The sequence below is a fragment of the Salvelinus alpinus genome, chromosome 2 (assembly GCF_045679555.1).
Source record: "Salvelinus alpinus chromosome 2, SLU_Salpinus.1, whole genome shotgun sequence".
NCBI lineage: Eukaryota > Metazoa > Chordata > Actinopteri > Salmoniformes > Salmonidae > Salvelinus > Salvelinus alpinus.
Window position 1 is genome coordinate 100,699,253 of NC_092087.1, and position 21,318 is coordinate 100,720,570.

Here is a 21,318-nt window from a genome sequence, read left to right on the forward strand (position 1 = left end):
ATCCCCAAAATTGCCACCAAGATAGGTATTCATTTTATTTGAGTATTTATACACTCCACGTGTTAAAAAGTCTCTGGGCCGGTTTCCCAGACACAGATCAAGCCTAGTGACTAAAAAGCACTTTCACTATAAATTCTCCATTGAGAATGCTTTTTAGACAAGGACTAGGCTTCATCTGCGTGTGGGAAGCCACCCCTCAGAGAACCCAAACAAAGAATAACACATCACACAGTTATCATTTATTGTCATAACATATACTGACATGTTCACATCGTGTCAAATCATATGTATGTTATAAAGCCCTTTTTACATCAGCAGGTGTCACAAAGTGCTCTGCAGATACTCTGCCTAAAACCCCAAAGAGCAAGCAATGCAGAGGCAGAAGCAAAGGGACTAGGAAAAGCTCCCTAGAAAGGCAGAAATCTAGGAAGAAACCTAGAGAGGAAGTAGGCTCTGATGGGTGGCCAGTCCTCTTCTGGCTGTGTCGGGTAGAGAGGAACCAGGCGCCGAGGCGTGACCAGACTTCTTCTGGCTGTGTCGGGTAGAGATTTAAGAGTCCATGTGACCATTAAGGCCAGATCGTTCAAACGTTCATAGATGACCAGCAGGGTCAAATAATAACCACGATGGCTATAATGGAAAGGCCTAGTCAGTTGTACAACTGAATGCCTTCCACTGAAATGTGTCTTCTGTATTTAACCCAACCCCTCTGAATCAGAGAGGTGCAGGGGGGGGCTGCCTTAACTTCTTATGGCTGCAGGGGCAGTATTGAGTAGCTTGGATGAAAGGTGCCCATTTCAAACGGCCTCGTACTCAATTCTTGCTCGTACAATATGCGTATTATTATTCCTATTGGATAGAAAACACTTTCAAGTTTCTAAAACCGTTTGAATTATATCTGTGAGTAAAACAGAACTCATTTTGCAGCAAACTTCCTGTCAGAAAGTGAAAAATCTGAAATTGAGGCTCTGTTCCAGGGCCTCCCTAATCATTTGCTTGAAATCTATTAGTAAACATTTATTTGACATCCACGGCGCCCAGGGAACAGTGGGTTAACTGCCTTGCTCAGGGGAACCGTGGGTTAACTGCCTTGCTCAGGGGAACAGTGGGTTAACTGCCTTGCTCAGGGGAACAGTGGGTTAACTGCCTTGCTCAGGGGAACAGTGGGTTAACTGCCTTGCTCAGAGGCAGAATGACAGATTTCTACCTTGTCAGCTCAGGGATTCGATCTGGCAACCTTTCAGTTACTGGCCCAATGCTCTAACCACTAGGCTACCTAAAGAGGGCAACACATGATGTAACACATTGTATATCATTACTGTCTTCATATATGGCGTTAACCTAGAGAAGCTTTATGAAGGCTGTATGACTAAATGAAGCACTACAAATTCAGTCATGTGAGTTAGTGAGATGTTGAAAAGCACATTTGGAGCACAATTTCCGATGACTTTTATTTTGAAAACCCATGTCCTTAAATGGATTTATAGACTGTTTCAAATGTAGACGTTCCACTGGTACGTGCCCGAGGCCCAGCGATGCTAGTGTTAATGAGAGCAGCAGAGAAACCACCAGCAATCCTTTGGCCATTGAAACCTGGATTTTTTTTCTCAATTCATCAGTCCTCGAAGTCCTTGCATTCTATCTCCTCAGCTTCTTCTCAAAACTCATTGGAGGAGAAGGTCTGAGGGGAGGGACTTTAGATATTCTCCTCCAATACAGTTGAGGAGGTGAGGAGAGAGGATGAGAGATAATCGAGGGAAGATGAATTGAGAAATGATAGGCCTCAGTGACTAAAGTACTGGCCACTGGTCTCATTGAGGACATGTGTTTTCCAAAATAAAAGTCCTCCAGACAAATTGTAGGCTTTTCCTATGTCATGTCCAAGGAGGCTGTCATCTCGCTTGTGTGATGCTCCTGGTGTTTCTTCAGCAATTTGGGTACATGGAACCCTTTCCCACACAGGCTACAGACATACGGCTTCTCCCCTGTATGGAGCCTCATGTGCACCTTCAGACTCCCCGGTGTGGTGAACCCCTTATCACAGACAGTACAAGGGTACGGCCTCTCTTTAGTGTGCGTGATCTGGTGCACTCTCAGGTTCCCAGACTGGGCGAAACGGGTCCCGCATATAGTGCAGACGTACGGTTTCTCTCCAGTGTGTGTTCTCTGGTGGCTTTGAAGGTCACCAGCCCGCACGAACGTCCGGCCGCAGTACGAGCAGCAGAACCTCTTCTCGAGGTTCTTCAAGTGCGTCCTTGCATGCGTCTGCAGCTTCTCTACATCTGTGAAGCTCTTACCACAGTCGCAGATGTGGTAGAGGACCTCTTCCATGTGTAACTTCTTGAGCTTGTGTTTTTTCAGGCACTGGGATCTTGCGAAGCGTTGTCCGCAGATGGAGCACTGATGCGGTTTCTCCTTGGTGTGGGTCAGTAGGTGGGTGTTGAGGTTCCCTCTGATCGTGAAGCCCTTCCCGCAGTAGGAGCAGTGGTGGAGGTTCTCTCCTGTGTGGATCAGACGATGAACCTTGAGGGTTCTGAAGTGGGAGAACATCTTGCCACACTCATCACAGTGGTATGGTTTCTCCTTACGGTGGGTCTGTCTGTGCTTCCTATACTCCAACAGGTGGGCGAAACTCTCCGGGCACTTGGAGCAGTGGTATGGTTTCTCTCCTGTATGTACTCGCTGGTGGATCTTGAGGTGCCGTAGCAAGGTGAATGTCTTCCCACACGGATGGCAGACGTGCTTGGTTTTCTCTCCGGTGTGGATGGTCATGTGTCTCCTTAGGTCGTCGGGTCGTAAGAAACACTTCCCGCAAACAGAGCACTGATGTGGTTTCTCTCCGCTGTGAATCAGCGCATGTCTGTTCAGCCGCGTCTTTGTGAGGAACCTCTTTCCGCACTCGGAGCAGCGGTGCAGCTTCTCAGAGCTGTCCGTGTCAGATCTGGCACCCTCTCCTGTTTCAATGACAACATTATAGGGGTTAGAGATGCTGCTAGGAGAGGAGAGAACAGCATCAGTAAAATACTATAGCGACCTTAACCCAACACCTAGCAACCTCGTCAAGAGGTTCAGATCACTGTTGGGTTGACAGTCTCCTGGACCCAGTTTGCATCCTGAACGGAGATACACCCCAAATTTGCTACAATACCATGTACCTGTACCCATAGAGATCCTACTCAATTACTAGAGGGGCTGTGTTGTAAACCCTCAAAGTTCCATAATGGTCTGAAAATGTCAGCCATCTTGGTCAGAGAGAAATCCAACCCAGTCTAATTGGAATGAATGGCAGTAGGTGATGCATTTCCTGCTTTAACTGACGCAGGAAAATAAAAGGCATGCGATGTATCAGAAATTGGGCAATGGAAATAGTCTACCTAAAAATATTGGTCATATAATTATAAATACAGTTTATACAGGTTTTATACACATTTTTCAATATAATTAGCCTCTAAAATATATGTAAACAAACCATAATGTCTCAATGTGTGTTCTCTTGGAAAGCGGTGAGTGTTACTATACGATACAATATCAGTACTTGTTGCATTTACAACGTGTCTAAGTCCTATCAACAACTGATTTCAGCCAGTGTATGGCTGTGGATTGACTGCATTGCTTTAATGGAATGTTGGCAGTTATTTTTAAAAACTGTCTGGATAGCTAGCGAACAAACATACAGTGGAGATCATCTTCAAATTCATTGTTTTACACAATAGTGTACCTGTGCCACAGTCAATAAAATAGTTTAACATCAGGGTACGGGGTGTTTCTCTCACCTTTGTGAACCACCTGGTGTCGTCTCAGGTCATAGGATCGCAGGAAGGCCTTCCCGCAAACGGAACACTGGTGGGGTTTCTCTCCGCTGTGGGTCATCATGTGTATCTTCAAGCTGCTGGCTGCAGTGAACCTCTTGCCACACTGGGAGCAGAGGTACGGTCTCTCCGGGTCAGGGTCCTCTAGGCTGTCTGGGTCAGAGCTGGCACCCTCTCCTGTTTCAATGGCAACATTACAGGGGTTAAACACTTGTTTTCTATTTTATATGCTATACTATGCATCGGTATCTAAAAAGGTAGAAAGGGAAGTTAACTTCTCCTAAATGTATATTCTGATCTGAGTTGGTCCCACTCACACCTTCCTCCTCCTCTTAGATGTATGTTCTGATCAGCGATTACTGGGATATTCAAGTCCGGGCTCTGGCTGGGCCACTCAAGAACATTCAGAGACTTGTTCCGAAGCCACTCCTGTGTTGTCTTGGCTGTGTGCTTAAGGTCGTTGTCCTGTTGGAAGGCGAACCTTCGCCCCAGTCTGAGGTCCTGAGTACTCTGGAGCAGGTTTTCATCAAGGATCTCCCTGTACTTTGCTCCATTCATCTTTTCCTCGATCCTGACTAGTCTCCCATGCCCGGCCGCTGAAAAACATCCCCACAGCATGATGCTGCCACCACGCTTCACCATAGGGATGGTGCCAGGTTTTCTCCAGATGTGACGCTTGGCATTCAGGCCAAAGAGTTCAATCTTAGTTTCATCAGACCAGATAATCTTGTTTCTTATGGTCTGAGTCCTTTAGGTGCCTTTTGGCTGTCATGTGCCTTTTACTGAAAAGTGGCTTCTGTCTGGCCACTCTACCGTAAAGGCCTGATTGGTGGAGTGCTGCAGAGATGGTTGTCCTTGTGGAAGGTTCTCCCATCTCCACAGAGGAGCTCTGTCAGAGTGACCATCGGGTTCTTGGTCACCTCCCTGACCAAAGCCCTTCTCCCCCGATTGCTCGGTTTGGCCAGGTGGCCAGCTCTAGGAAACCCTTCCCCATATCTGTGTCGTGACACAGTCCTGTCTCGGAGCTCTAAGGACCATTCCTTCGACCTCATGGCTTGGTGTTTGCTCTGACATTCACTGTCAACTGTGGGACCTTATATAGACAGGTGTGTGCCTTTCCAAATCATGTCCAATCAATTGAATTTACCACAGGTGGACTCCAATCAAGTTGTAGAAACATCAAGGATGATCAATGGAAACAGGATGCACCTGAGCTCAATTTCGAGTCTCCTAGCAAAGTGTCTCTGTTTTAATTTTTAATACATTTGCAAACATTCTGAAAATCTGTTTTTGCTTCGTCATTATGGGGTGTTGTGTGTAGATTGATGAGGATTTTCTTATTTGTTTAATCTATTTTAGAATAAAGCTGTAGTGTAACAAAATGTGGAAAAAGTCAAGTGCTCTGAATACTTTGCGAATGCACTGTATGTAGGTAAGTAGCCTTCCACAAGCCTTGGCTTGTACAAGCTGGAACGGCTCATAGGACAGGAGGCATCTCCTGTTTCTGAAGCATGAGGCAGAGGCAGGAGATTATGTATTGTTATGTAGTTTTATGTATATTTTATGTATATCATGTATTTTAGTTGTTGCTTTTTATTTCCTGTTTGGACCCCAGGAAGAGGGGTTAATTAGGGATCCCAATAAATACTACATGACTTATTCTGAGGCCTGGACCAGGCTGCATGTAGCTGGTTTGAAAATTATTTAAAAGGACAACCAGTCACATGAATGTGGCTCACCTTTTAGTCAGTTACATTTCTATGGCAGCGAATCCTTCAGAACTAACCTGCAAACCGGGCAGGCCAACTCTATCCTGAATGAATCCTTCAGAGCTAACCTGCTCCCGGGCAGGCCAACTCTATCCTGAATGAATCCTTCAGAACCAACTCTATCATGAATGAATCCTTCAGAACTAACCTGCTCCCGGGCAGGCCAACTCTATCCTGAATGAATCCTTCAGAACTAACCTGTTCCCGGGCAGGCCAACTCTATCCTGAATGAATCCTTCAGAACTAACCTGCTCCTGGACAGGCCAACTCTATCCTGAATGAATCCTTCAGAACTAACCTGCTCCTGGACAGGCCAACTCTATCCTGAATGAATCCTTCAGAACTAACCTGCTCCTGGACAGGCCAACTCTATCCTGAATGAATCCTTCAGAACTAACCTGCTCCTGGACAGGCCAACTCTATCCTGAATGAATCCTTCAGAACTAACCTGCTCCTGGACAGGCCAACTCTATCCTGAATGAATCCTTCAGAACTAACCTGCTCCTGGACAGGCCAACTCTATCCTGAATGAATCCTTCAGAACTAACCTGCTCCTGGACAGGCCAACTCTATCCTGAATGAATCCTTCAGAACTAACCTGCTCCTGGACAGGCCAACTCTATCCTGAATGAATCCTTCAGGACTAACCTGCTCCCGGGCAGGCCAACTCTATCCTGAATGAATCCTTCAGGACTAACCTGCTCCCAAGCAGGCCAACTCTATCCTGAATGACTCCTTCAGAACTAACCTGCTCCCGGACAGGCCAACTCTATCCTGAATGACTCCTTCAGGACTAACCTGCTCCCGGACAGGCCAACTCTATCCTGAATGAATCCTTCAGAACTAACCTGCTCCCGGACAGGCCAACTCTATCCTGAATGAATCCTTCAGGACTAACCTGCTCCCGGGCAGGCCAACTCTATCCTGAATGACTCCTTCAGGACTAACCTGCTCCCAAGCAGGCCAACTCTATCCTGAATGACTCCTTCAGAACTAACCTGCTCCCGGACAGGCCAACTCTATCCTGAATGAATCCTTCAGGACTAACCTGCTCCCGGGCAGGCCAACTCTATCCTGAATGAATCCTTCAGGACTAACCTGCTCCCGGGCAGGCCAACTCTATCCCGAATGACTCCTTCAGGACTAACCTGCTCCCGGGCAGGCCAACTCTATCCCGAATGAATCCTTCAGAACTAACCTGCTCCCGGACAGGCCAACTCTATCCTGAATGAATCCTTCCGAACTAACCTGCTCCCGGGCAGGCCAACTCTATCCTGAATGAATCCTTCAGAACTAACCTGCTCCCGGGCAGGCCAACTCTATCCTGAATGAATCCTTCAGAACTAACCTGCTCCCGGGCAGGCCAACTCTATCCTGAATGAATCCTTCAGAACTAACCTGCTCCCAAGCAGGCCAACTCTATCCTGAATGAATCCTTCAGGACTAACCTGCTCCCAAGCAGGCCAACTCTATCCTGAATGAATCCTTCAGAACTAACCTGCTCCCGGGCAGGCCAACTCTATCCTGAATGAATCCTTCAGAACCAACTCTATCATGAATGAATCCTTCAGAACTAACCTGCTCCCGGGCAGGCCAACTCTATCCTGAATGAATCCTTCAGAACTAACCTGTTCCCGGGCAGGCCAACTCTATCCTGAATGAATCCTTCAGAACTAACCTGCTCCTGGACAGGCCAACTCTATCCTGAATGAATCCTTCAGAACTAACCTGCTCCTGGACAGGCCAACTCTATCCTGAATGAATCCTTCAGAACTAACCTGCTCCTGGACAGGCCAACTCTATCCTGAATGAATCCTTCAGAACTAACCTGCTCCTGGACAGGCCAACTCTATCCTGAATGAATCCTTCAGAACTAACCTGCTCCTGGACAGGCCAACTCTATCCTGAATGAATCCTTCAGAACTAACCTGCTCCTGGACAGGCCAACTCTATCCTGAATGAATCCTTCAGAACTAACCTGCTCCTGGACAGGCCAACTCTATCCTGAATGAATCCTTCAGAACTAACCTGCTCCTGGACAGGCCAACTCTATCCTGAATGAATCCTTCAGGACTAACCTGCTCCCGGGCAGGCCAACTCTATCCTGAATGAATCCTTCAGGACTAACCTGCTCCCAAGCAGGCCAACTCTATCCTGAATGACTCCTTCAGAACTAACCTGCTCCCGGACAGGCCAACTCTATCCTGAATGACTCCTTCAGGACTAACCTGCTCCCGGACAGGCCAACTCTATCCTGAATGAATCCTTCAGAACTAACCTGCTCCCGGACAGGCCAACTCTATCCTGAATGAATCCTTCAGGACTAACCTGCTCCCGGGCAGGCCAACTCTATCCTGAATGACTCCTTCAGGACTAACCTGCTCCCAAGCAGGCCAACTCTATCCTGAATGACTCCTTCAGAACTAACCTGCTCCCGGACAGGCCAACTCTATCCTGAATGAATCCTTCAGGACTAACCTGCTCCCGGGCAGGCCAACTCTATCCTGAATGAATCCTTCAGGACTAACCTGCTCCCGGGCAGGCCAACTCTATCCCGAATGACTCCTTCAGGACTAACCTGCTCCCGGGCAGGCCAACTCTATCCCGAATGAATCCTTCAGAACTAACCTGCTCCCGGACAGGCCAACTCTATCCTGAATGAATCCTTCCGAACTAACCTGCTCCCGGGCAGGCCAACTCTATCCTGAATGAATCCTTCAGAACTAACCTGCTCCCGGGCAGGCCAACTCTATCCTGAATGAATCCTTCAGAACTAACCTGCTCCCGGGCAGGCCAACTCTATCCTGAATGAATCCTTCAGAACTAACCTGCTCCCAAGCAGGCCAACTCTATCCTGAATGAATCCTTCAGGACTAACCTGCTCCCAAGCAGGCCAACTCTATCCTGAATGAATCCTTCAGAACTAACCTGCTCCCGGGCAGGCCAACTCTATCCTGAATGAATCCTTCAGAACCAACTCTATCATGAATGAATCCTTCAGAACTAACCTGCTCCCGGGCAGGCCAACTCTATCCTGAATGAATCCTTCAGAACTAACCTGTTCCCGGGCAGGCCAACTCTATCCTGAATGAATCCTTCAGAACCAACTCTATCCTGAATGAATCCTTCAGAACTAACCTGCTCCTGGACAGGCCAACTCTATCCTGAATGAATCCTTCAGAACTAACCTGCTCCTGGACAGGCCAACTCTATCCTGAATGAATCCTTCAGAACTAACCTGCTCCTGGACAGGCCAACTCTATCCTGAATGAATCCTTCAGGACTAACCTGCTCCCGGGCAGGCCAACTCTATCCTGAATGAATCCTTCAGGACTAACCTGCTCCCAAGCAGGCCAACTCTATCCTGAATGACTCCTTCAGAACTAACCTGCTCCCGGACAGGCCAACTCTATCCTGAATGAATCCTTCAGGACTAACCTGCTCCCGGACAGGCCAACTCTATCCTGAATGAATCCTTCAGAACTAACCTGCTCCCGGACAGGCCAACTCTATCCTGAATGAATCCTTCAGGACTAACCTGCTCCCGGGCAGGCCAACTCTATCCTGAATGACTCCTTCAGGACTAACCTGCTCCCAAGCAGGCCAACTCTATCCTGAATGACTCCTTCAGAACTAACCTGCTCCCGGACAGGCCAACTCTATCCTGAATGAATCCTTCAGGACTAACCTGCTCCCGGGCAGGCCAACTCTATCCCGAATGAATCCTTCAGAACTAACCTGCTCCCGGACAGGCCAACTCTATCCTGAATGAATCCTTCCGAACTAACCTGCTCCCGGGCAGGCCAACTCTATCCTGAATGAATCCTTCAGAACTAACCTGCTCCCGGGCAGGCCAACTCTATCCTGAATGAATCCTTCAGAACTAACCTGCTCCCGGGCAGGCCAACTCTATCCTGAATGAATCCTTCAGAACTAACCTGCTCCCAAGCAGGCCAACTCTATCCTGAATGAATCCTTCAGGACTAACCTGCTCCCAAGCAGGCCAACTCTATCCTGAATGAATCCTTCAGAACTAACCTGCTCCCGGGCAGGCCAACTCTATCCTGAATGAATCCTTCAGAACTAATCTGCTCATGGACAGGCCAACTCTATCCTGAATGAATCCTTCAGAACTAATCTGCTCATGGACAGGCCAACTCTATCCTGAATGAATAGTCTGAACCGCGAGTTGAGCACCAATGAAATCAGAATCCCTCCCTCTTGCAGAGAGTGCATCATCATCACCTTCATTTGAGGAAGAAGACTGATTGAATATGTTATTAATTAAATGTTTGTGTGATAGGTATTTTTAAATTGTAAAAAAGTTATCGCATTATTTAGTAATGACAGAATGCATTTAGAAACTAAAATAAACATTTACTATTATGATAGTTATTTTAACAATAAGAATAAACACAGCAAAGTAAAACAATGAAGAAGATACTTCTAAAACCTTATTTCACACCTCAGTCTGCTGAATCTGTAAAATAACTTTTCCTTCATTATGATTTTCGTCTCAAATTAAAACATGGCACTGATTTGCCCAACGGATTGGCGTTTCAGCATTGTCTCAATTAAGAATTCGACAAGCAATGTACGCCTGCTGGAGTTAGCGTCAGGCACGTAAGAAATATCCGCCGTCGTAGTACGGATGAAGCCTGAGCTGGTATGTGAAGCCTGAGCTGGTATGTGAAGCCTGAGCTGGGATGTCAAGCCTGAGCTAGTATGTGAAGCTAACTGAAGCCCGGCTAGCTTTAGAAAACCCAGAGTAGCTTGCCTCGTAGGATACCCCTCAGAACACAGTGTGTATTTACTGATGGTGTTAAATCAGGTTCTGGACATAACAAAGGGTTTCCCGGAGGGATCCATTCTTGGTCCGTTTTTTTTTTCTCTCACTATCTTAAAATGGTATCTTTCACCTGTACGCAGATGACACTGTGGTGTATGCTGTTGCCTCCGCAGCTGACCAGGCTCTGTCAGAGCTTCAATCTGTCTTCATTGCTCTGCAGAAAGCATTTGTTGAACTGAAACTTAATGCAGGTAAAACCAAGTATATGTACATTTTCCAAATCACAAAAAAATTATATCTGATGATTTATGCTTACGTACTTTGGATGGTGCACTCACTGATCGTGTCCCCGCCTATACATGTCTGTCCATCTGGATGGATGAAAAGCGATCTTTTCAAAAAGTATGTTGATGAATTAGTTAAGAAATTAATAATATTAAAATATATATATATATAATTTTTTTTTATTTTTAAAATCGGCTTCTTCTATAGGAACTGGTCCTGTCTTTCATTAAATAGCAGAAAACAAATAATTTAGATTCATTCAGAAAACAAATAACATTCATTCCAGGTATATTGACTATGGCGGATATCGTCTATCTGAATGCAGCTGCCACTGTATAGAAGTCATTGGATGCAGTTTATCATGATGCGTTGCGATTTATTACGGCCGATAGGATCAGCACACATTGCATTTTGTATCAGAATGCAGGCTGGCCCACCTTGAAGTCTCGTAGATCGATGCATTATGCTCTATTTGTCTATAAAAAAAAAACCTATTGCATAAATTTCCGCGGTACCGTACGTCATTGTTAACCTATAGATGTGCTGGCTACCGAACCCGGGCTCAGAGATGGCTACTCTCTGGAGATCCCTTCGATCTCCCCTGAGTTGGGTAAATCTTTCTTTGTACTTGTGGAATGATCTACAATGCACTTTAAAATTGTAGGAATTGGTGCCTCTAGGGCCTTTCAGACGGTTGTTAGGGGGAGCCTCTAGGGCCTTTCAGACGGTTGTTAGGGGGAGCCTCTAGGGCCTTTCAGACGGTTGTTAGGGGGACCCTCTAGGGCCTTTCAGACGGTTGTTAGGGGGAGCCTCTAGGGCCTTTCAGACGGTTGTTAGGGGGAGCCTCAAGGGCCTTTCAGACGGTTGTTAGGGGGACCCTCTAGGGCCTTTCAGACGGTTGTTAGGGGGAGCCTCAAGGGCCTTTCAGACGGTTGTTAGGGGGACCCTCTAGGGCCTTTCAGACGGTTGTTAGGGGGACCCTCTAGGGCCTTTCAGACGGTTGTTAGGGGGGACCCTCTAGGGCCTTTCAGACGGTTGTTAGGGGGACCCTCTAGGGCCTTTCAGACGGTTGTTAGGGGGACCCTCTAGGGCCTTTCAGACGGTTGTTAGGGGGACCCTCTAGGGCCTTTCAGACGGTTGTTAGGGGGGACCCTCTAGGGCCTTTCAGACGGTTGTTAGGGGGGAGCCTCTAGGGCCTTTCAGACGGTTGTTAAGGGGACCGTTTTACTGAATGTGTCTGTTTTTTATAATTTTGTTTTGCTTTTCGTGTATTGTTGTATATAATAACGTGTATATGAATGGGTAGTTTAATGTGTTTTAAATAAAATAACATTTTATATGTCACATACACATGGTTAGCAGATGTTAATGCGAGTGTAGCGAAATGCTTGGGCTTCTAGTTCCGACAGTGCAGTAATATCTAACAAGTAATCTAACAAATTCACAACAACTACCTAATACACATACATCTAAGTAAAGGAATGGAATAAGAATATGTATATATAAATATATGGATGCGCGATGGCCGTGCGGCATAGGCAAGATGCAATAGATGGTATAAAATACAGTATATACATATGAGATGAGTAATGTAGGATATATAAACATTATTAAAGTGGCATTATTTAAAGTGACTAGTGATACCATTATTAAATCCATTTATTAAAGTGGCCAGTGATTTGAGTCTGTATGTTGGCAGCAGCCTCTCTATGTTAGTGACGGCTGTATAACAGTCTGATGGCCTTGAGATAGAAGCTGTTTTTCAGTTTCTCGGTCCCTGCTTTGATGCACCTGTACTGACCTCGCCTTCTGGATGATAATGGGGTGAACAGGCAGTGGCTCGGGTGGTTGTTGTTCTTGATGATCTTTTTGGCCTTCTTGTGACATCGGGTGCTCTAGGTGTCCTGGAGGGCAGGTAGTTTGCCCCCGGTGATGCGTTGTGCAGACCTCACTACTCTCTGGAGAGCCTTGCGGGTGAGGGCGGTGCAGTTGCCGTACCAGGTGGTGATTCAGCCCGACAGGATGCTCTCGATTGTGCATCTGTAGAAGTTTGTGAGGGTTTTAGGTGACAAGCCAAATTTCTTCAGCCTACTGAGGTTGAAGAGGCTCTATTGCTGTTGCTCCTTCTTCACCACGCTGTCTGTGTGGGTGGACCATTTCAGTTTCCACCTTCTACCCTACTGTCCTGTCGATATGGGGGTGCTCTCTCTGCTGTTTCCTGATGTCCACGATCATCTCCTTTGTTTTGTTGACGTTCAGTGAGAGGTTCTCCTCCTCCCTGTAGGCTGTCTCGTCGTTGTTGGTAATCAAGCCTACCACTGCAGTGTCGTCTGCAATCTTGATGATTGAGTTGGAGGCGTGCATGGCCACGCAGTCATGGGTGAACAGGGAGTACAGGAGAGGGCTGAGAACGCACCCTTGTGGGGCCCCAGTGTTGAGGATCAGCGGGGTGGAGATGTTGTTTCCTACCTTCACCACCTGGGGGCGGCCCGTCAGAAAGTCTAGGACCCAGTTGCACAGGGCGGGGTCGAGACCCAGGGTCTCAAGCTTAATGATGAGTTTGGAGGGTACTATGGTGTTGAATGCTGAGCTGTAGTCAATGAACAGCATTCTTACATAGGTATTACTCTTGTCCAGATGGGATAGTGCAGTGTGATGATGATTGCATCGTCTGTGGACCTATTGGGGCGGTAAGCAAATTGGAGTGGTCTAGGGTATCAGGTAGGGTGGAGGTGATATGATCCTTGACTAGTCTCTCAAAGCACTTCATGATGACAGAAGTGAGTGCTACGGGGCGATAGTCATTTAGTTCAGTTACCTTAGCTTTCTTGGGAACAGGAACAATGGTGGCCATGTTGAAATGTGTGGGTACAGCACATTGCATATGAATGTGTATATGAATGGGTAGTTGAATGTGTTTATTGTATATTAATGTGTATATGAATGTGTAGTTGAATGTGTTTATTGTATATTAATGTGTAGTTGAATGTGTTTATTGTATATTAATGTGTAGTTGAATGTGTTTATTGTATATTAATGTGTAGTTGAATGTGTTTATTGTATATTAATGTGTAGTTGAATGTGTAGTTGAATGTGTTTATTGTATATTAATGTGTATATGAATGTGTAGTTGAATGTGTTTATTGTATATGAATGTGTATATGAATGTGTTTATTGTATATTAATGTGTATATGAATGTGTAGTTGAATGTGTTTATTGTATATTAATGTTGTGTATATGAATGTGTAGTTGAATGTGTTTATTGTATATTAATGTGTATATGAATGTGTTTATTGTATATTAATGTGTATATGAATGTGTAGTTTAATGTGTTTATTGTATATTAATGTATATATGAATGTGTTTATTGTATATTAATGTGTATATGAATGTGTAGTTGAATGTGTTTATTGTATATTAATGTGTATATGAATTGGTAGTTTCATGTGTTTAAATAAATACCTGGCTTGGTCCTATCCACACCTTCCTCCTCCTCTTCATGCTTCTTCTCTCTGTCCCTCTCCTCCTCCTCCTCTCTTTTAACAATAACAAGCCCTGTAAAACATCAAACCAATAAGACTGGAACACAATGTTCATTAAAACCCTTTATAATAGATCTTCACATAATAATAATAACATAATAATAGTAGTAGTAGTACAAATAATAAAAATAGTAATAATAATAATATTAATAATATTAATAATATGATTAATAATTATAGTATTATTAATAATAATAGTATTAATAATATGAAAAATATGATAAAAAATTAGAGTATTAATAATAATAATAGTATTAATAATATGAATAATATGATTGATAAGTATAGTATCAATAATAATAATAGTATTAATAATAGTACAGATAATAAGTATATGAATATGAATAATAATAGTATTAATAATAATAGTAAAAATAATACTACTAGTAATAGTATTAATAATAATAATAGTAATAATAATAGTATTAATAATAGTAATAATAATAGTATTAATAATAATAATAATAATAATAATAATAATAAAATAGTAATAATAATAATAAAAATAGTAATAATAAAAATAGTAATAATAATAATAAAAATAGTAATAATAATAATAATAAAAATAGTAATAATAATAATAAAAATAGTAATAATAAAAATAGTAATAATAATAATAGTAATAACAGTAATAGTAATAATAATAAAAATAGTAATAATAATAAAAATAATAATAGTAATAATAATAGTAATAATAATAATAATAAAAATAGTAATAATAATAAAAAAAATAGTAATAATAGTAATAATAATAATAATAATAATAAAAATAGTAATAATAATAGTAATAATAATAAAAATAGTAATAATAATAATAATAGTAATAATAATAATAGTAGTAATAATAATAATACTAATAATAACAACAGTATTAATAATAATAATAATAATGGTAATAATAGTAGTAATAATAACAGTATTAATAATAGTATTAATAATAATAATAATAGTAATAATAGGCTTTATTCTATTCTCTTTCTATTGTAATGTGTTACCTGGGTTAGCCGCACCTCTTTCTCCCTGGTCCTCCTCTTCTTCCATATCTACTTGAACAACATCAAAACAGGGGCTTAGGGGTAATATTTGGACTACACATGCTGTGTGTGCCACACTAGACAATAGTAGACATGCTGTGTGTGCCACACTAGACAATAGTAGACATGCTGTGTGTGCCACACTAGACAATAGTAGACATGCTGTGTGTGCCACACTAGACAATAGTAGACATGCTGTGTGTGCCACACTAGACAATAGTAGACATGCTGTGTGTGCCACACTAGACAATAGTAGACATGCTGTGTGTGCCACACTAGACAATAGTAGACATGCTGTGTGTGCCACACTAGACAATAGTAGACATGCTGTGTGTGCCACACTAGACAATAGTAGACATGCTGTGTGTGCCACACTAGACAATAGTAGACATGCTGTGTGTGCCACACTAGACAATAGTAGACATGCTGTGTGTGCCACACTAGACAATAGTAGACATGCTGTGTGTGCCACACTAGACAATAGTAGACATGCTGTGTGTGCCACACTAGACAATAGTAGACATGCTGTGTGTGCCACACTAGACAATAGTAGACATGCTGTGTGTGCCACACTAGACAATAGTAGACATGCTGTGTGTGCCACACTAGACAATAGTAGACATGCTGTGTGTGCCACACTAGACAATAGTAGACATGCTGTGTGTGCCACACTAGACAATAGTAGACATGCTGTGTGTGCCACACTAGACAATAGTAGACATGCTGTGTGTGCCACACTAGACAATAGTAGACATGCTGTGTGTGCCACACTAGACAATAGTAGACATGCTGTGTGTGCCACACTAGACAATGGTAGACATGCTGTGTGTGCCACACTAGACAATAGTAGACATGCTGTGTGTGCCACACTAGACAATAGTAGACATGCTGTGTGTGCCACACTAGACAATAGTAGACATGCTGTGTGTGCCACACTAGACAATAGTAGACATGCTGTGTGTGCCACACTAGACAATAGTAGACATGCTGTGTGTGCCACACTAGACAATAGTAGACATGCTGTGTATGCCACACTAGACAATAGTAGACATGCTGTGTGTGCCACACTAGACAATAGTAGACATGGGTTCAATTCGAATTTAAAATCAGTCTGTGCTTGATTGAAATCAATATGTGCCTGGTCCATTTGAACCAACGGAATAGTCTCAAAAGTGACCATCACCCCACTTAACTTGGTGACACTTCAGGTAGGCTCAAGCAAACACTGAAAGTATTTGAACGTTTTTAAATACTATTTGAACCTAGATCTGGTCTGTAAGGACTATGATGTATTAATAATAATAGTAAAAATAATACTACTAGTAATAGTATTAATAATAATAATAGTAATAATAATAGTATTAATAATAGTAATAATAATAGTATTAATAATAATAATAATAGTAATAATAATAATAATAAAATAGTAATAATAATAATAAAAATAGTAATAATAATAATAAAAATAGTAATAATAAAAATAGTAATAATAATAATAAAAATAGTAATAATAATAATAATAAAAATAGTAATAATAATAATAATAATAATAATAAAAATAGTAATAATAATAATAAAAATAGTAATAATAAAAATAGTAATAATAATAATAGTAATAACAGTAATAGTAATAATAATAAAAATAGTAATAATAATAAAAATAATAATAGTAATAATAATAGTAATAATAATAATAATAAAAATAGTAATAATAATAATAAAAATAGTAATAATAGTAATAATAATAATAATAATAATAAAAATAGTAATAATAATAGTAATAATAATAAAAATAGTAATAATAATAATAGTAATAATAATAATAGTAGTAATAATAATAATACTAATAATAACAACAGTATTAATAATAATAATAATAGTAATAATAGTAGTAATAATAACAGTATTAATAATAGTATTAATAATAATAATAATAGTAATAATAGGCTTTATTCTATTCTCTTTCTATTGTAATGTGTTACCTGGGTTAGCCGCACCTCTTTCTCCCTGGTCCTCCTCTTCTTCCATATCTACTTGAACAACATCAAAACAGGGGCTTAGGAGTTATTTTTGGACTACACATGCTGTGTGTGCCACACTAGACAATAGTAGACATGGGTTCAATTCGAATTTAAAATCAGTCTGTGCTTGATTGAAATCAATATGTGCCTGGTCCATTTGAACCAACGGAATAGTCTCAAAAGTGACCATCACCCCGCTTAACTTGGTGACACTTCAGGTAGGCTCAAGCAAACACTGAAAGTATTTGAACGTTTTTAAATACTATTAGAACCTAGATCTGGACTGTAAGGACTATGATGTAACCAAAATGCTGGAGTAGCCAATCTGGACTCACCAGAGTCAATGTCATTATCTTCCTCATCCTCTTCTTCCTCCTCCCCGCCTTCCTCCTCCTCCTCCTCCTCGATTTCTCTCTCCTCCTCCTCCTCTTTGACAATCACATTGAGTTCCAGTGTTTGACTGCAGTCTTCCAGCTTCACTGATGCCATCTCTGGACCCTGTTGTGAGCTTGTCTGGGCTGCAACACTGCAGCCAGAACCCAGTTAAGACATGGTATTGACACTGCAGCCAGAACCCAGTTAAGACATGGTATGAACACGGCAGCCAGAACCCAGTTCAGACATGGTAGCCAGAACCCAGTTCAGACATGGTATGAACACGGCAGCCAGAACCCAGTTCAGACATGGTATGAACACGGCAGCCAGAACCCAGTTCAGACATGGTATGAACACGGCAGCCAGAACCCAGTTCAGACATGGTATGAACACGGCAGCCAGAACCCAGTTCAGACATGGTATGAACACGGCAGCAAGAACCCAGTTCAGACATGGTATGAACACGGCAGCCAGAACCCAGTTCAGACATGGTATGAACACTGCAGCCAGAACCCAGTTCAGACATGGTATGAACACTGCAGCCAGAACCCAGTTCAGACATGGTATGAACACTGCAGCCAGAACCCAGTTCAGACATGGTATGAAGTGGACTGGATGCTTTTTTTCTATTTAAAAAAAAGTGTCTGAATCAAAAAACTAAAATGTAAGTGTTGTTCAGAAATGAAATAAACAAACAGAAAAACATATATAATATACATACACACTACCGTTCAAAAGTTTGGGGTCACTTAGAAATGTACTTGTTTTTTGAAAGAAAAGCTAATTTTTTTATCCATTAAAATGGATCAGAAATACAGTGTAGACATTGTTAATGTTGTAAATGACTGTTGTAGCTGGAAACGGCTGATTTGTAATGGGATATCTACATAGGCGTACAGAGGCCCATTATCAGCAACCATCACTCCTGTGTTCCCTTGGAATGCTGTGTTAGCTAATCCAAGTTTATCATTTTAAAAAGGCTAATTGAGAATTAGAAAACCCTTTTGCAATTATGCTAGCACAGCTGAAAACGGTCGTGCTATTTAAAGAAGCAATAAAACTGGCCTTCTTTAGACTAGTTGAGTATCTGGAGCATCAGGATTTGTGGGTTCGATTACAGGCTCAAAATGAGCGTAAACAAAGAACTTTCTTCTGAAACTCGTCAGACTATTCTTGTTCTAAGAAATGAAGGCTATTCCATGTGAGAAATTGCCAAGAAACTGAAGATCTTGTACAACACTGTGTACTACTCCTTTCACAGAACAGCACAAACTGGCCCTAACCAAAATAGAAAAAGGAGTGGGAGGCCTCGGTGCACAACTGAGCAAGAGGACAAGTACATTAGAGTGTCTAGTTTGAGAAACAGACGCCTCACAAGTCCTCAACTGGCAGCTTCATGAAATAGTACCAGCAAAACACCAGTCTCAACGTCAACAGTGAAGAGGCGACTCCGGGATGCTTGCCTTCTAGGCAGAGTTGCAAAGAAAAAGCCATATCTCAGACTGACCAATAAAAATAAAAGATTAAGATGGGCAAAAGAACACAGACACTGGACAGGGGAAGATTGGAAAAAAGTGTTATGGACAGACAAATCTAAGTTTGAGATATTCAGATCAAAGGAGAACATTCGTGAGAAGCAAAAAAATGAAAAGATGCTGGAGGAGTTCTTGACGCCATCTGTCAAGTGTAACAGTATAACTTTAGTCCGTCCCCTCGCCCCGACCCGGGCGCGAACCAGGGACCTTCTGCACACATCAACAGTCACCCACGAAGCGTCGTTACCCATCGCTCCACAAAACCCACGGCCCTTGCAGAGCAAGGGGCAACACTACTTCTAGGTTTCAGAGCAAGTGACGTAACTGATTGAAACGCTAGCAGCGCGTACCCGCTAACTAGCTAGCCATTTCACATCCGTTACACAAGCATGGTGGAGGCAATGTCTGGGGGTGCTTTGGTAGTGGTAAAGTGGGAGATTTGTACAGAGTAAAGGGGATCTTTAAGAAGGAAGGTTATCACTCAATTTTGCAATGCCATGTCATACCCTGTGGATGGAGCTTAATTGTAGCCAATTTCCTCCTACAACAGGACAATGACCCAAATCACAGCTCCAAACTATGCAATAACTATTTATGGAAGAAGCAGTCAGCTGGTATTCTGTCTATTATGGAGTGGCCAGCACAGTCACCGGATCTCAACCCTATTGAGCTGTTGTGGGAGCAGTTTGACCGTATGGTACATATTTTTTTATTTTTTATTATTTCACCTTTATTTAACCAGGTAGGCAAGTTGAGAACAAGTTCTCATTAACTGGCCAAGATAAAGCAAAGCAGTTTGACACATACAACAACACAGAGTTACACATGGAGTAAAACAAACATACAGTCAATAATACAGTAGAAGAATAAGTCTATATACAATGTGAGCAAGTGAGGTGAGATAAGGGAGGTGAAGGCAAAAAAAGGCCATGGTGGCGAAGTAAATACAATATAGCAAGTAAAACACTGGAATGGTTGATTTGCAGTGGAAGAATGTGCAAAGTAGAGATATAAATAATGGGGTGCAAAGGAGCAAAATAAATAAATACAGTAGGGAAAGAGGAGGTTGTTTGGGCTAAATTATAGATGGGCTATGTACAGGTGCAGTAATCTGTGAGCTGCTCTGACAGCTGGTGCTTAAAGCTAGTGAGGGAGATAAGTGTTTCCAGTTTCAGAGATTTTTGTAGTTCGTTCCATTCATTGGCAGCAGAGAACTGGAAGGAGAGGCGGCCAAAGGAAGAATTGGTTTTGGGGGTGACCAGAGAGATATACCTGCTGGAGCGCGTGCTACAGGTGGGTGCTGCTATGGTGACCAGCCAGCTGAAATAAGGGGGGACTTTACCTAGCAGGGTCTTGTAGTGCCCAACATAAGAAGTGCCCATCAAGCCAATCCAACTTGTGGGAGGTGCTTCAGGAAGCATGGAGTGAAATCTCTTCAGATTACCTCAACAAATTGACAACTAGAATGCCAAAGGCCTGCAGGCCTGTAATTGCTGCAAATTGAGGATTCTTTGATGAAAGCAAAGTTTGAAGGACACAATTATTATTTCAATTAAAAATCATTATTTATAACCTTGTCAACATCTTGACTATATTTCCTATTCATTTTGCAACTAATTTCATGTATGTTTTCATGGAAAACAAGGACATTTCTAAGTGACTCCACATTTCTGAAAGGTAGTATAGTATATATACACACACATACTGACTAGGTATCCTCTCTCCCTTATATTTGTCACGGTGTGAGGAGTCAGTTCTCTTGCTTGTGCAACAAGCGCTACAGTAAAACAATAAGGGGCATTTAACTAATCAGCACTCTTTTTACACAGTACCATACTGTTACTCAGATATACATTCATTTTGAGTCCTCACCTATGTAATGGCTTGTATCGATAACGACCCTGAGTAAAAAACACACAAAAAAACATGACAGACGGACCACAACAACCGCTGCAGCCCGAAAAACTGACACTATTCAACAGCTGCAATCTACCACATTACCGATTGACAATAAACGTTTACTGTAATGCTCAACTGTTGGCTATCGTTTAAATTACCTGAAATCGCTGGTATTTTACTGATAAACTGGGAGGAGGTTTGCGAATCGGTCGGTGTGATGGCAGACCGCTGCGCTTACATGACGCTCGTGAACATGACG

General features: G+C 42.4%; 1 protein-coding gene across 2 annotated transcripts; it reads right to left on the reverse strand.

Annotated features, from left to right (window-relative positions):
* Window positions 1-10: 10 nt before the first annotated feature.
* LOC139546219 (zinc finger protein 135-like) lies at window positions 11-21,318 on the reverse strand. Of its 2 annotated transcripts, XM_071354349.1 has the most exons (7): window positions 21,218-21,318; window positions 17,586-17,776; window positions 17,212-17,259; window positions 15,191-15,238; window positions 14,116-14,208; window positions 3,774-3,986; window positions 11-2,954 (listed from the first exon to the last, which is right to left on the reverse strand). In XM_071354349.1, the coding sequence occupies exons 2-7, from the start codon at window positions 17,737-17,739 to the stop codon at window positions 1,870-1,872; spliced, it is 1,641 nt and encodes a 546-aa protein (XP_071210450.1). In that variant the 5' UTR covers window positions 17,740-17,776; window positions 21,218-21,318; the 3' UTR covers window positions 11-1,869. The 2 variants fall into 2 exon arrangements, with proteins under 2 accessions (XP_071210450.1, XP_071210458.1); XM_071354357.1 differs by lacking the exon at window positions 17,212-17,259.

Excerpts from the sequence above, each read along its gene's own strand:
- LOC139546219 (XM_071354349.1), bottom strand. The coding sequence starts at position 17,739 with ATGGCATCAGTGAAGCTGGAAGACTGCAGTCAAACACTGGAACTCAAT. Across the intron at positions 17,260-17,585 it reads AGATAATGACATTGACTCTG|ATATGGAAGAAGAGGAGGAC; the intron begins GTGAGTCCAGAT and ends TTGTTCAAGTAG. Across the intron at positions 2,955-3,773 it reads ACACCAGGTGGTTCACAAAG|GAGAGGGTGCCAGATCTGAC; the intron begins GTGAGAGAAACA and ends TCATTGAAACAG.